We start from the raw sequence: 14,583 nt of genomic DNA on the forward strand, positions 1-14,583 counted from the left end.
TTGGGGTGACTGGGTGACAGGCACTGAGGGGGGTACTTGATGGCATGAGCATGGGGTGTTATGCTATATGATGGTAAATCAAACTCCAATTTAAAAAAATACCAGAAAGAAAACAAATTTCTTTTTGTGTTTGAGTTCTAGTTTCAAAGTGTTTCCAAGTGTTGTGGTCCCCTGAAACTATGCCGAGGACAATCCCAGTCTTTTGGTATCCATTGAGACCTGATTTGTGACCCAGTATGTGGTTTATTCTGGAGAAAGTTCCATGTGAATTTGAGAAGTTGTATATTCAGTTATGTTTGGATGGAAAGTTCTGTGTATATCTGTGAAATCTATTTGGTCCAGTGTATCATTCAAAGCCCTGGTTTCTTTGGGGATGTTCTGCTTAGAAGGTCTGTCATTGGCTGAGATTGCCGTGTTGAAGACTCCTACTATTAGTGTATTATTATCTAGTTATCTCTTTACTTTGTTATTAATTGACACACTGGTGGCTCCCACTTTATGGACAATTCGGCAGTGTGGCAGGATACAAAAATCAATGCTCAGAAATCAGTGGCATTTGTATACACTAACAATGAGACTGAAGAAAGACATATTAAGGAGTCAATCCTTTACAACTGCACCCAAAGCATAAGATACCTAGGAATAAACCTAACCAAAGAGGTAAAGGATCTATACCCTAAAAACTATAGAACACTTCTGAAAGAAATTGAGGAAGACACAAAGAGATGGAAAAATATTCCATGCTCATGGAGTGGAAGAATTAATATTGTGAAAATGCCAATGCTACCCAGGGCAAGTTACACGTTCAATACAAATCCCTATCAAGATACCATGGACTATCTTCAGAGAGTTGGAACAAATAATCTTAAGATTTGTGTGGAATCAGAAAAGACCCCAAATAGCCAGAGGAATTTTGAAAGATAAAACCCATGCCTGAGAGCATCACAATGCCAGATTTCAAGCTGTATGACAAAGCTGGGATCATGAAGACAGTGTGTACTGGCACAGAAACAGACACATAGATCAATGGAACAGAATATAGAACCCAGAAATTGGTCCTCAAATCTATGGTCAACTAATATTCAACAAAGCAGGAAAGACTATCCACTGGAAAATGGACAGTCTCTTCAATAAATGGTACTGGGAAAATTGGACAGCGACATGTAGAAGAATGAAAGTAGAGCATTCTCTTTCACCAGACACAAAGATACACTCAAAATGGATGAAAGATCTAAATGTGAGACAAGAGGGGAGCCCTGCGTGGTTTAGGGCCTGCCTTCAGCCCAGGGCCTGATCCTGCAGTCCCGGGATCGAGTCCCACATGAGGCTCCCTACATGGAGCCTGCTTCTCTCCCTCTGCCTGTGTCTGCCTCTTTCTCTCTGTGCCTCTCACGAATAAATAAATAAAATCTGAAAAAAAAGAAACATAATGAGATACCACCTCACACCAGTGAGAATGGCGAAAATTAACAAGAAACTAGACGATGTGGATAGCAAGGGGAACCCTCTTGCACTGTTGGTGGGAATGTGAACTGGTACAGCCACTCTGGAAAACAGTGTGGAGGTTGTTCCTCAAGACATTAAGGACAGAACTACCCTATGACCCAGCAATTGCACTACTGGGTATTTACCACACGGATACAGACGGAGTGAAACGCCTGAACGCCTGCACCCTAATGTTTATAGCAGCCATGTCCACGATAGCCAAACTGTGGAAGGAGCCTCGGTGTCCATTGAAAGATGAATGGATAAAGAAGATGTGGTCTAGGTATACAGTGGAATATTACTCAGCCATCAAAGTAGACGAAAGCCTACCATTTGCTTCAATGTGGCTGGACCTGGAGGGTATTATGCTGAACAAGTCAATCTTAGAAGGACAATCATCATATGGTTTCACTCATACGTGGCATGTAACAAATGTGAAAGGGATTATAAGGGAAAGGAGGGTAACTGAGTGGGAAAAATTAGAGAGGGTGACAAAACATGAGACACTCCTAACTTTGAGAAACAAGCAAAGGGTTGTGCAAGTGGTGTTTCGTGGGGGGATGGGGTAACTGGGTGATGGGCAATTAGGAGGGTACTTGATGGTTTGAGCACTTGCTGTTATACACTATGTTGGCAAATTTAATTTAAATTAAAAAGTGTAAAAAGAAAAATAGTTAAGAAATAAAAGCTTGTTTCTCACATTTAAGTACAGTGCATTTCCAAAGTCTCTCCATACCTACTTTTGAGAGATGTCCTAACTCCCGTATGTGAGAGGCTAGGCTACTTGAAAGCTGCATTCAAGGAAAGCTCAGAGTTAAGTATATCTGATATCCACTGCACCTCCACATCTACTGTTGAAATAAGTTTTATCTCCTTTAAGTGAGAGGATAATGAAAGCTGCATTCTAGGAATGCTTGTTTCTCAGAGTTAAGTACATCGCATTTCCATTGTGCCTCTGCAGCTACTGTTGAAAACGATCTAACTCCCTTATATGAGAGGCTAGGGGAAAGCTTCACTCAAGAAAAGATTGTTTCATAGAGTTAAGTACAGCTCATTTCCATTGCACCTTCGAGATACTTTATTTTTGCTTTAATTTCAGACCATTCTTGTTTTACTCAATGATACCAACATGCATCATTATACTCTAAAAAAAAAATGTAATTCCATTTCCTTTGGTAGATCTAAACCTTGCTGCTGCTTGTGGACTGGAGTAACATTTTACCATATCTGAATGTACCAATGATTTGAGCAATGAGTGGTTCAACCCTACTCTTAAATTGTGCTTGAAACAGCACCTCTAAACCACTGAAGAGGTAACCTTGAAGGCACCAAGTACTGTTACATTCCAGTATACACATGTAAAAGGGAGGCCTAATAGATTCTAACTGTGGACACAGGTCAATTATGCCTCATAATTTTAATATACACATCTACTATATTTTAGCCAGATTCAAGACCTTACAGATGATTCTGTGCCTTAAGTTAGATACATAATTTTAAGAACTATCCCAACCACAAAGGCACTACAATGTTTCTATATGGGATGTGATCAATTATTTTGCTTTTAAGAAATATTCCACCATTACCAATGCTCAAAGTAGTAAATTTAAAATTAATTTTAAGTATTTTTGAGTCTTCATCTATCAAGTTATTCTGAATAATGGAGTTATTATTTTCTGTATCTTTTTAGCTATTTCTGAAAACAATTTGTAAAGATAAAAACCTAAGATTAGCCTCTAGGGAACATGCATTTTTGCCTTGAACAGGATGTAAGAGAAACTTCAAGCCAAACTTCTCAAACAGGTTTTCCCTTAACTATACTAGCTAAGAGACCTGGAGATAGTTAACATAGCTAGCAATTCCAAGCTAGTGTAGGCCATCCTATTTTCTAAATTTTGCCTTAGACATTAAAATCTGGAAAAAGGGGGGAAAGTTAGAAGAATTTTCCACTTCCTCTGAAATAGACCATCTGTGAAAATTTCTTGTGCCTATAAAAATTCCTTAAACCAATTAAGTCAGAAATAATCCAGAATATAATATGGTTTTTAATGGTTCTAAATACCTGTTTTCTTTTAGTTTAAGTTTTCATCCCTGTGAAGGAGTATGAAATAATTCAAGTATGATTTCTGTGATAGTGGTTTGAAATACATATATCAAAAATGTTATCAGCGTACTAATAAGCCAGCTCCTCTCTAAATAAAAATGCTTCTGAATAATCACCATGATTTAAACATACCATTTAAATCTCTATTGAAAACATTTTGGCCATCTATGAAGAAAACTGTCATCTGAAATTGTCACTAACCTTATTCACAAACTAAAATTTTAAATGGAAATTAAGTTTCTTGGTGACTTGCTGCCTCCCAGCTGTCATTATTAATATAATGAGAACTGATTCTTTACTATGCTGTAACAAGTATCATAAAGGAAAGGCAACTGTCTAAAAAATAACCCATTAAAAAATATTTCCTCTTATGCACCACAACTAGAATCATTACATTTAACAATAGCCTAGTGCTTCTCATTCAATTTTGGCAGTGAGATATGGACATCTTTCTCTAACATGAGAACGTTAAGATACATGTATTTTGAAACAAAAGAAAAATTTAACTTCTTGTGACAGAATTTACTGTTGTTAACTGTATTTTAACTGAGCAAGTAATACCATGTGTAATCTCTATTTCACTGAACAAAATGACTTTGAAATAGAGGGAAAAGAAAGGTCAGTTTTAACAAGAGACAATTTTATAAAAATTCACATTTTCACAACAGTATGATGTATAGAGATTCAGACAGTTAATCTTTAACACAGAATGCTGTAATATTTTACACTGTGATGCCTGGGGAAATATTTCTAGAGTAACCAGCAGTCTGTGTAGGAAGCAGCAGCCCATGCTCCCAGGAGTAAATGTGAAGAACAAGCTATTGCTCACTACCTCAGGAGAGGCAGGCTCTGGAAGGATAGCTTGTCCCAGTTTAAAAACTATACTATAAGAGCAGACCTTTCTCCAGTTCCTAATCTCCCCTTACTAGTTTTCTTTCTAATATATATTTTCCTGCCAGCTACCCAGGCTCCAGTCAGTGAGTAGCTTTCAAAGAGGACTCAGATTTCTGTTCTTTCATACTAAGAAGGACATCTTATAAAAGGTACACAGACACAGAATAAAGGCATTTTATACAGAAGCAGTATAAAACTTACAACTGAAGCAGTGCCAGAAATCAGGTTAACAGCTTATCTGAAGCTGCAAATTGACTGGAAGGGACCTTAAGATCAGAAAAGTCTGGCCTAAGGGTTCATGCAAACTTTATCATAAAACTGTAGAATTCCAAGCACAGATAAGTTGAAACACAGAGAGATGTGGGAAATTTCCTAAAAGGCAATGATGAAGGAAGAGATCCTTCTTGCCCCAGAAGTTAAAAATCACAAGACAAATTAGAGACTGTTCACATGGGCAGTACTGTACACCATCAATCCCAAAATGATCTTATGACTCTTGTCATAGAAACCCCTAAAACATCACAGAGGATAAGATATTGCAAATGAACCTATCACAAAAAGGATTCCTGTGGTTCAATTATCCAATTACCTATGGCTATCAATTTAGTCTAGCCTGGGGCTGCTTTTTACAGGGAGGAGGTCTCCCATGGCGCACAATGTGTTTTTCTAAGCTGTCCAGAATGGCCACAGCAATCTGTTGGACATGGGGATCAGTCTGTTCATGTTCTTTGATGTTGTATAAATGCTGCAATCCTCCTTCCTCAATCAGCATGCTGCAATACCTTGAGGCTGAAAAAGAGGAGAGACACTTAAAATTTTATTATCCCACATGCAAAAAAGTTTTTTTCATTTAAATTTTAGATATTTTGTTATTTACCACTAACATATGCTACAGCTTGATAAATACCTTTGTAATGGTGTTATGTCTATATTGCGAGGCTCCACAAATAATAAAGATTTTCTCATTCCTATATATATGTGTGTGATTCTCATATTCATATATATATATAATGGTTCTCTTATCAAGGCTACCATAACTGGGGGCAGGGGCTGTTGGTCCCTCACATCCACAAGTCTCTATTTGGTAAGAAAGGAGAGCAGAAAACTGCTTAGAGAGCTGTTTCAACCAAATTTCCTCCTCCGTATCCTGGGATGAGGAATACAACTGGGATGGAGGAAATAATGGAGGTATGTGCAAATTTAAAGCAGTTATATGGAAAAGCGTAGGCAATTACTTTAGATGGTAAAAGAAGTACTTGTATGTTCTTAAAATCAGTTTGATAAAAGTACCTTTCCATGGGGCAGGTAGTATGTTGATTGGTTAGGTTGGATAGATTTCTACCATGTATTTTACACAAAAATGGAATTGATAAACCATTTTTTATCAAAAAAATAAATAAAAATCATAACCTTAAAGTGCAGACAATCCAGAAAAGAAGATTTCTTTGATCTCAAATCACAGGTAAGATAGGTACTGTTACACTTTTATGCATTTCCTATATGTTTTTTTTAATGGTATTCATATTACACAATGCAGTACTCTTTATTTTTAAATATTTTCTTTGCCTTGTTTTCAAGTATTTCTTCTTCCATACATGACTTTTTGAAGTTTTTTAATTTTGGGGTGCCTAGGTGGCTCATCTAGGCAGTGAACCATCTGTCTTCAGCTCAGGTCATAATCCTAGGGTCCTGGGATTGAGCTCCTGTCTCTTCTCAGGCTCCCTGCTCAGCAGGGAGGCAGCGTCTGCCTCCCCCCCTGCTCATGATCTCTTTCTCTCAAAATCTTAAAAAAGATTTATTTTTAGTTTTAGTCATATTTATTAAAGCATAATTTATACACAATTTACCCAATTTAATATATAACTTGATGACTTTTGGCAAATGTATACATTTGTGTAACCACCACCACAATCAGAATATAGGATATTAAAAAAAAAAAAAAGTTTCCTTGTGTACCTTTGAGGTCAATCTCTTCTGCAGCCTTACCCGGGCAATGACTTTTCTAATTTCTATGATATAGACTATTTTTTGCCTGGTAAATAAAATCATACAGTAAACATTATTTTGAGTCTACTTTTGCTCAGCATGATGTTTTTGAGATGCATCCATATTGTTACATATATATGTAATAGTTTTAGGGTTTTTTAAAAAAGTATTTTTAAAAATTTAAGTATTAAGTACAAGTATTTTAAGTATTCCAAAGCATTAAATATGCTACATGCTTTTTATGTTCTTGTACAAATGAATATTTGTTGCATTCTAATCCCCCAGTGTTTCGTTACAATGAGTAAATATTAATTATAATTATCCTTGCACAAGGTTTTGCAGGCTTTTCAATGATCTTGAGGAAATATTTAGAATGCAGGGCAAATGCTAAACATATGCTTAACTTTATGGGAAATCACCAAAATCTTTTCTAAAATGGCTGTATAAGGGAGGAGGGGCAAGATGGCTGAAGAGTAGGGTCCCCAAATCACCTGTCCCCATCAAATTACCTAGATAACCTTCAAATCATACTGAAAATCTACGAATTCGGCCTGAGATTTAAAGAGAGAACAGCTGGAATGCTACAGTGAGAAGAGTTCATGCTTCTATCAAGGTAGGAAGGGGGGGGGGGGTGAAGATACTAAAGGCATCCAGGGGGAGGGGCCCCGCGAGGAGCCGGGCTAAGGCCTGGGGAGTGCCCCCAGGACAGGAAAACTACGTCCAGAGAAGCAGGAGTTTCCCCAATCTTCTCGGGCGGAAAGGCGCTTGCAGGGAGTTAGAGCAGGACCCCAGGAAGGACGGGGATGCCCTCAGGCTCCCTGGGACACTAAGAGCAACTGCGCACCGGGGAGAGTGTGCCCAGCTCCCTAAAGGACGGCAGCGCGCACACGCATTGACCCAGGAGCAGCTCTGAGGGGCTTGGGCGGCGGCCGGTGGAGAGGCGGCTGCGTGCCCCGGGACCAGCTCGGAGGCGGCTCTGGCAGAGGAAGAGGCTCCGTGCAGAGGGGGCTGCGCGGCTCCGGGAGCAGCTCGGAGGGGCTCGGATGGGCTCAGATGGCGGCTCCACGGAGGGGGCTGCGTGGCCGGGAGCGCGAATCCAATAGCACAGGCCCGGGAGCACAGGGCGCCGGGACACAGCCCAGGATCCGACCTCGCCCCGGGACAGGCAGAGGCCGGGAGGGCACAGGACAGCAAGGACGCTCCTGCCCCGAGCTGAGCAGATCAGCGGCCCCGCCCCGGAGCCTCCAGGCCCTACAGACGGAGAGCTCCGTAGTTGGAGAGCTCCGTAGTTCCTGCGGGGGCTGAAGCCAGGGCTCCAGAGCTGGCCCCGCCACTGGGGTTGTTCCTCCTGGGGCTTCACGGGGTAAACAACCCCCACTGAGCCCTGCACCAGGCAGGGGGCAGAGCAGCTCCCCCAAGGGCTAACACCTGAAAATCAGCACAACAGGCCCCTCCCCCAAAAGACCAGCTAGAAGGACAAGTTCCAGGTGAAGTCAAGGAACTTAAAGTATACAGAATCAGAAGATACTCCCCCGTGTTTTTGTTTGTTTGTTTTGCTTTTTGATTTCTGTTTGCTTCCCCCACCATTTTTTTCCTTTCTTTTTCTTTTTCTTTTTTCTTCCTTTTTTCTTTTTCTCTTTTCGCTCCTTCTTTCTCTCCTCTCTTTTTCTCCTTTTCCCAATACAACTTGTTTTTGACCACTTGCAATGAGCAAAATGACTAGAAGGAAAACCTCACCTCAAAAGAAAGAATCAGAAACAGTCCTCTCTCCCACAGAGTTACAAAATCTGGATTACAATTCAATGTCAGAAAGCCAATTCAGAAGCACTATTATACAGCTACTGGTGGCTCTATAAAAGCATAAAGGACTCAAGAGACTTCATGACTGCAGAATTTAGATCTAATCAGGCAGAAATTAAAAATCAATTGAATGAAATGCAATCCAAACTAGAAGTCCTAACGACGAGAGTTAAGGAGGTGGAAGAATGAGGGAGCGACAGAGAAGACAAGTTGATGGCAAAGAGGGAAACTGAGGAAAAAAGAGAAAAACAATTAAAAGATCATGAAGATAGATTAAGGGAAATAAACGACAGCCTGAGGAAGAAAAGCCTACGTTTAATTGGGGTTCCCAAGGGCGCCGAAAGGGACAGAGGGCCAGAATATGTATTTGAACAAATCCTAGCTGAAAACTTTCCTAATCTGGGAAGGGAAACAGGCATTCAGATCCAGGAAATAGAGAGATCCCCCCCTAAAATCAATAAAAACTGTTGAACACCTCGACATTTAATTGTTAAGCTTGCAAATTCCAAAGATAAAGAGAAGATCCTTAAAGCAGCAAGAGACAAAAAACCCTGACTTTTATGGGGAGGAGTATTAGGGTAACAGCAGACCTCTCCACAGAGACCTGGAAGGCCAGAAAGGGCTGGCAGGATATATTCAGGGTCCTAAATGAGAAGAACATGCAACCAAGAGTACTTTATCCAGCAAGGCTCTCATTCAAAATGGAAAGAGAGATAAAAAGCTTCCAAGACAGGCAGGAAGGAAAGAATATGTGACCTCCAAACCAGCTCTGCGAGAAATTTTAAGGGGGACTCTTAAAATTCCCCCCCTTTTTTTAAAGGCTTTATTTTTTTTTAAATTTTTATTTATTTATGATAGTCACAGAGAGAGAGAGAGAGAGAGAGAGAGAGAGAGAGAGAGAGAGGCAGAAACACAGGCAGAGGGAGAAGCAGGCTCCATGCACCAGGAGCCCGATGTGGGACTCGATCCCGGGTCTCCAGGATCGCGCCCTGGGCCAAAGGCAGGCGCCAAACCGCTGCGCCACCCAGGGATCCCTTAAAATTCCCCTTTAAGAAGAAGTTTAGTGGAACAATCCACAAAAACAAGGCCTGAATAGATATCATGATGACACTAAACTCATATCTTTCAATAGTAACTCTGAACGTGAATGGGCTTAATGACCCCATCAAAAGGCGCAGGATGTCAGACTGGATAAAAAAGCAGGACCCATCTATTTGCTGTCTACAAGAGACTCATTTTAGACAGAAGGACACCTATAACCTGAAAATAAAAGGTTGGAGAACCATTTACCATTCAAATGGTCCTCAAAAGAAAGCAGGGGTAGCCATCCTCATATCAGATAAACTAAAATTTACCCCGAAGACTGTAGTGAGAGATGAAGAGGGACACTATATCATACTTAAAGGATCTATCCAACAAGAGGACTTAACAATCCTCAATATATATGCCCCGAATGTGGGAGCTGCCAAATATATCACTCAATTAATAATCAAAGTGAAGAAATACTTAGATAATAATACACTTATACTTCATGACTTCAATCTAGCTCTTTCTACCCTCGATAGGTCTTCTAAGCACAACATCTCCAAAGAAATGAGAGCTTTAAATGATACACTGGACCAGATGGATTTCACAGATATCTACAGAACTTTACATCCAAACTCAACTGCATACACATTCTTCTCAAGTGCACATGGAACTTTCTCCAGAATAGACCACATACTGGGTCACAAATCAGGTCAGAACCGATACCAATAGATCGGGATCGTCCCCTGCATATTCTCAGACCACAATGCCTTGAAATTAGAGCTAAATCACAACAAGAAGTTTGAAAGGACCTCAAACACGTGGAGGTTAAGGACCATCCTGCTAAAAGATGAAAGGGTCAACCAGGAAATTAAGGAAGAATTAAAAAGATTCATGGAAACTAATGAGAATGAAGATACAACCGTTCAAAATCTTTGGGATGCAGCAAAAGCAGTCCTAGGGGAAATACATCGCAATACAAGCATCCATTCAAAAACTGGAAAGAACTCAAACAAAAGCTAACCTTACACATAGAGGGGCTAGAGAAAAAAACAGCAAATAGATCCTACACCCAGCAGAAGAAGAGAGTTAATTAAGATTCGAGCAGAACTCAATGAAATCAAGACCAGAAGAACTGTGGAACAGATCAACAAAACCAGGAGTTGGTTCTTTGAAATTATTAATAAGATAGATAAACCATTAGCCAACCTTATTAAAAAGAAGAGAGAGAAGACTCAAATTAATAAAATCATGAATGAGAAAGGAGAGATCACTACCAACACCAAGGAAATACAAACGATTTTAAAAACATATTATGAACAGCTCTACGCCAATAAATTAGGCAATCTAGAAGAAATGGACGCATTCCTGGAAAGCCACAAACTACCAAAACTGGAACAGGAAGAAATAGAAAACCTGAACAGGACAATAACCAGGGAGGAAATTGAAGCAGTCATCAAAAGCCCTCCAAGAAAAAAAAAAAAAAAAAAAAAACCTTCCAAGACACAAAAGTCCAGGGCCAGATGGCCCCCCAGGGGAATACTATCAAACGTTTAACGAAGAAATCATACCTATTCTACTAAAGCTGTTTGGAAAGACAGAGATGGAGTACTTCCAAATTCATTCTATGAGGCCAGCATCACCTTAATTCCAAAACCAGACAAAGACCCCACCAAAAAGGAGAATTACAGACCAATATCCCTGATGAACATGGATGCAAAAATTCTCAACAAGATACTAGCCAATAGGATCCAACAATACATTAAGAAGATTATTCATCATGACCAAGTAGGATTTATCCCCGGGACACAAGGCTGGTTCAACACTCATAAAACAATCAATGTGATTCATCATATCAGCAAGAGAAAAACCAAGAACCATATGATCCTCTCAAAGATGCAGAGAAAACATTCGACAAACTACAGCATCCATTCCTGATCAAAACTCTTCAGAGTGTAGGGATAGAGGGAACATTCCTCGACATCTTAAAAGCCATCTACGAAAAGCCCACAGCAAATATCATTCTCAATGGGGAAGCACTGGGAGCCTTTCCCCTAAGATCAGGAACAAGACAGGGATGTCCACTCTCACCACTGCTATTCAACATAGTACTGGAAGTCGTGGCCTCAGCAATCAGACAAGAAAAAGACATTAAAAGCATTCAAATTGGCAAAGAAGAAGTCAAACTCTCCCTCTTCGCCGATGACACTATACTCTGCATAGAAAACCCAAAAGCGTGGCAGCCCCGGTGGCACAGCGGTTTAGCGCCGCCTGCGACCTGGGGTTTGATCCTGGAGACCCGGGATCGAGCCCCAAATCGGGCTCCCTGCGTGGAGTCTGCTTCTCCCTCTGTCTGGGTCTCTGCCCCTCTTTCTCTGTGTCTATGAATAAATAAATAAAGTCTTAAAAAAAAAAAGAAAACCCAAAAGCCTCCACCCCAAGATTGCTAGAACTCATACAGCAATTTAGTAGCACGGCAGGATACAAAATCAATGCCCAGAAATCAGTGGAATTTCTATACACTAACAACGAGACTGAAGAAAGAGAAATTAAGGAGTCAATCCCATTTACAATTGCACCCAAAAGCATAAGATACCTAGGAATAGACCTAACCAAAGAGGTAAAGGATCTATACCCTAAAAACTATAGAACACTTCTAAAGAAATTGAGGAAGACACAAAGAGATGGAAAAGTATTCCATGCTCATGGATTGGCAGAATTAATATTGTGAAAATGTCAATGTTACCCAGGGCAATTTACACGTTTAATGCAATCCCTATCAAAATACCATGGACTTTCTTCAGAGAGTTAGAACAAATTATGTTAAGATTTGTGTGGAATCAGGAGGAGCAAGATGGCGGAAGAGCAGGGTCCCCAAATCACCTGTCCCCACCAAATTACCTAGATAACCTTCAAACCATCCTGAAAATTTACGAATTCGGCCTAAGATGTAAAGAGAGACCAGCTGGAATGCTACAGTGAGAAGAGTTCGCGCTTCTATCAAGGTAGGAAGACGGGGGAAAAAGAAATAAAGAAACAAAAGGCCTCCGAGGGGGAGGGGCCCCGCGAGGAGCCGGGCTAAGGCCGGGCGAGTGCCCCCAGGACAGGAGAGCCCCGTCCCGGAGAAGCAGGAGCTGCACCAACCTTCCCGGGCGGGCGGAAAGGGGCTCACAGGGAGTTAGAGCAGGACCCAGGAGGGCGGGGATGCCCTCGGGCTCCCTGGGACACTAACAGACACCTGTGAGCGCAAGAGAGTGCTCCGAGCTCCCTAAGGGCTGCAGCGCGCACCAGAGCACCTCAGAGGGGCTCGGGAGCGGCTCCAGGGAGGGGGCTGCGGGGCAGGAGCGCGAATCCAACAGCCCAGGCCCCGGAGCACAGGGCGCCGGGACACAGCCCAGGATCCGGCCTCCCCCGGGACAGGCAGAGGCCGGGAGGGCCCAGGACAGCGAGGACGCTCCTGCCCCGAGCTGAGCAGCTCAGCGGCCCCGCCCCGGAGCCTCCAGGCCCTGCAGACGGAGAGCCGAGAGCCCCGAGCCCCGTAGTTCCTGCGGAGGCTGAATCCAGGCTTCCAGAGCTGCCATAGCAACTGCGGCTGTTCCTCCTGGGGCCCCACGGGGTAAACAACCCCCGCTGAGCCCGGCAGCAGGCAGGGGCAGAGCAGCTCCCCCAAGTGCTAACACCTGAAAATCAGCACAGCAGGCCCCTCCCCCAGAAGACCAGCTAGACGGACCAGTGATACTCCCCCGTGTTCCAATACAACTTGTTTTTGGCCACTCTGCACTGAGCAAAATGACTAGAAGGAAAACCTCACCTCAAAAGAAAGAATCAGAAACAGCCCTCTCTCCCACAGAGTTACAAAATCTGGATTACAATTCAATGTCAGAAAGCCAATTCAGAAGCACTATTCTACAGCTACTGGTGGCTCTAGAAAAAAGCATTAAGGACTCACGAGACTTCATGACTGTAGAATTTAGATCCAATCAGGCAGAAATTAAAAATCAATTGAATGAGATGCAATCCAAACTAGAAGTCCTAACGACGAGGGTTAACGAGGTGGAAGAACGAGTGAGTGACATAGAAGACAAGTTAATGGCAAAGAGGGAAACTGAGGAAAAAAGAGACAATCAATTAAGGGACCATGAAGACAGATTAAGGGAAATAAATGACAGTCTAAGGAAGAAAAACCTACGCTTAATTGGGGTTCCCGAGGGCGCCGAAAGGGACAGAGGGCCAGAATATGTATTTGAACAAATCCTAGCTGAAAACTTTCCCAATCTGGGAAGGGAAACAGGCATTCAGATCCAGGAAATAGAGAGATCCCCCCCTAAAATCAATAAAAACAGTTGAACACCTCGACATTTAATTGTTAAGCTTGCAAATTCCAAAGATAAAGAGAAGATCCTTAAAGCAGCAAGAGACAAAAAACCCTGACTTTTATGGGGAGGAGTATTAGGGTAACAGCAGACCTCTCCACAGAGACCTGGAAGGCCAGAAAGGGCTGGCAGGATATATTCAGGGTCCTAAATGAGAAGAACATGCAACCAAGAGTACTTTATCCAGCAAGGCTCTCATTCAAAATGGAAAGAGAGATAAAGAGCTTCCAAGACAGGCAGGAAGGAAAGAATATGTGACCTCCAAACCAGCTCTGCAAGAAATTAAAGGGGGACTCTTAAAACTCCCCTTTAAGAAGAAGTTCAGTGGAACAATCCACAAAAACAAGGACTAAATAGATATCATGATGACACTAATCTCATATCTGTCAATAGTAACTCTGAACGTGAACGGGCTTAATGACCCCATAAAAAGGCGCAGGGTTTCAGACTGGATAAAAAAGCAGGACCCATCTATTTGCTGTCTACAAGAGACTCATTTTAGACAGAAGGACACCTACAACCTGAAAATAAAAGGTTGGAGAACCACTTACCATTCAAATGGTTCTCAAAATATACCCTAAAAACTATAGAACACTTCTGAAAGAAATTGAGGAAGACACAAAGAGATGGAAAAATATTCCATGCTCATGGATTGGCAGAATTAATATTGTGAAAATGTCAATGTTACCCAGGGCAATTTACACGTATAATGCAATCCCTATCAAAATACCATGGACTTTCTTCAGAGACTTAGAACAAATTATTTTAAGATTTGTGTGGAATCAGAAAAGACCCCAAACAGCCAGGGGAATTTTAAAAAAAGAAAACCATATCTGGGGGCATCACAATGCCAGATTTCAGGTTGTACTACAAAGCTGTGTTCATCAAGACAGTGTGGTACTGGCACAAAAACAG

General features: G+C 41.6%; 1 protein-coding gene across 6 annotated transcripts in view; it reads right to left on the reverse strand.

Annotated features, from left to right (window-relative positions):
• Positions 1-2,545: 2,545 nt before the first annotated feature.
• Positions 2,546-14,583, reverse strand: part of ZYG11B (zyg-11 family member B, cell cycle regulator) — an 85,476-nt gene continuing 73,438 nt past the window's right edge. For 5 of the 6 annotated variants that reach the window (XM_055341817.1, XM_055341818.1, XM_055341821.1 and 2 more), the window contains one exon: positions 2,546-5,272. In XM_055341817.1, the coding sequence (XP_055197792.1) occupies positions 5,082-5,272 (191 nt within the window). In that variant the 3' untranslated portion in view covers positions 2,546-5,081. The other variant, XM_055341820.1, reaches the window with a different exon arrangement.

Source organism: Nyctereutes procyonoides, unplaced genomic scaffold (assembly GCF_905146905.1).
Source record: "Nyctereutes procyonoides isolate TBG_1078 unplaced genomic scaffold, NYPRO_anot_genome, whole genome shotgun sequence".
NCBI lineage: Eukaryota > Metazoa > Chordata > Mammalia > Carnivora > Canidae > Nyctereutes > Nyctereutes procyonoides.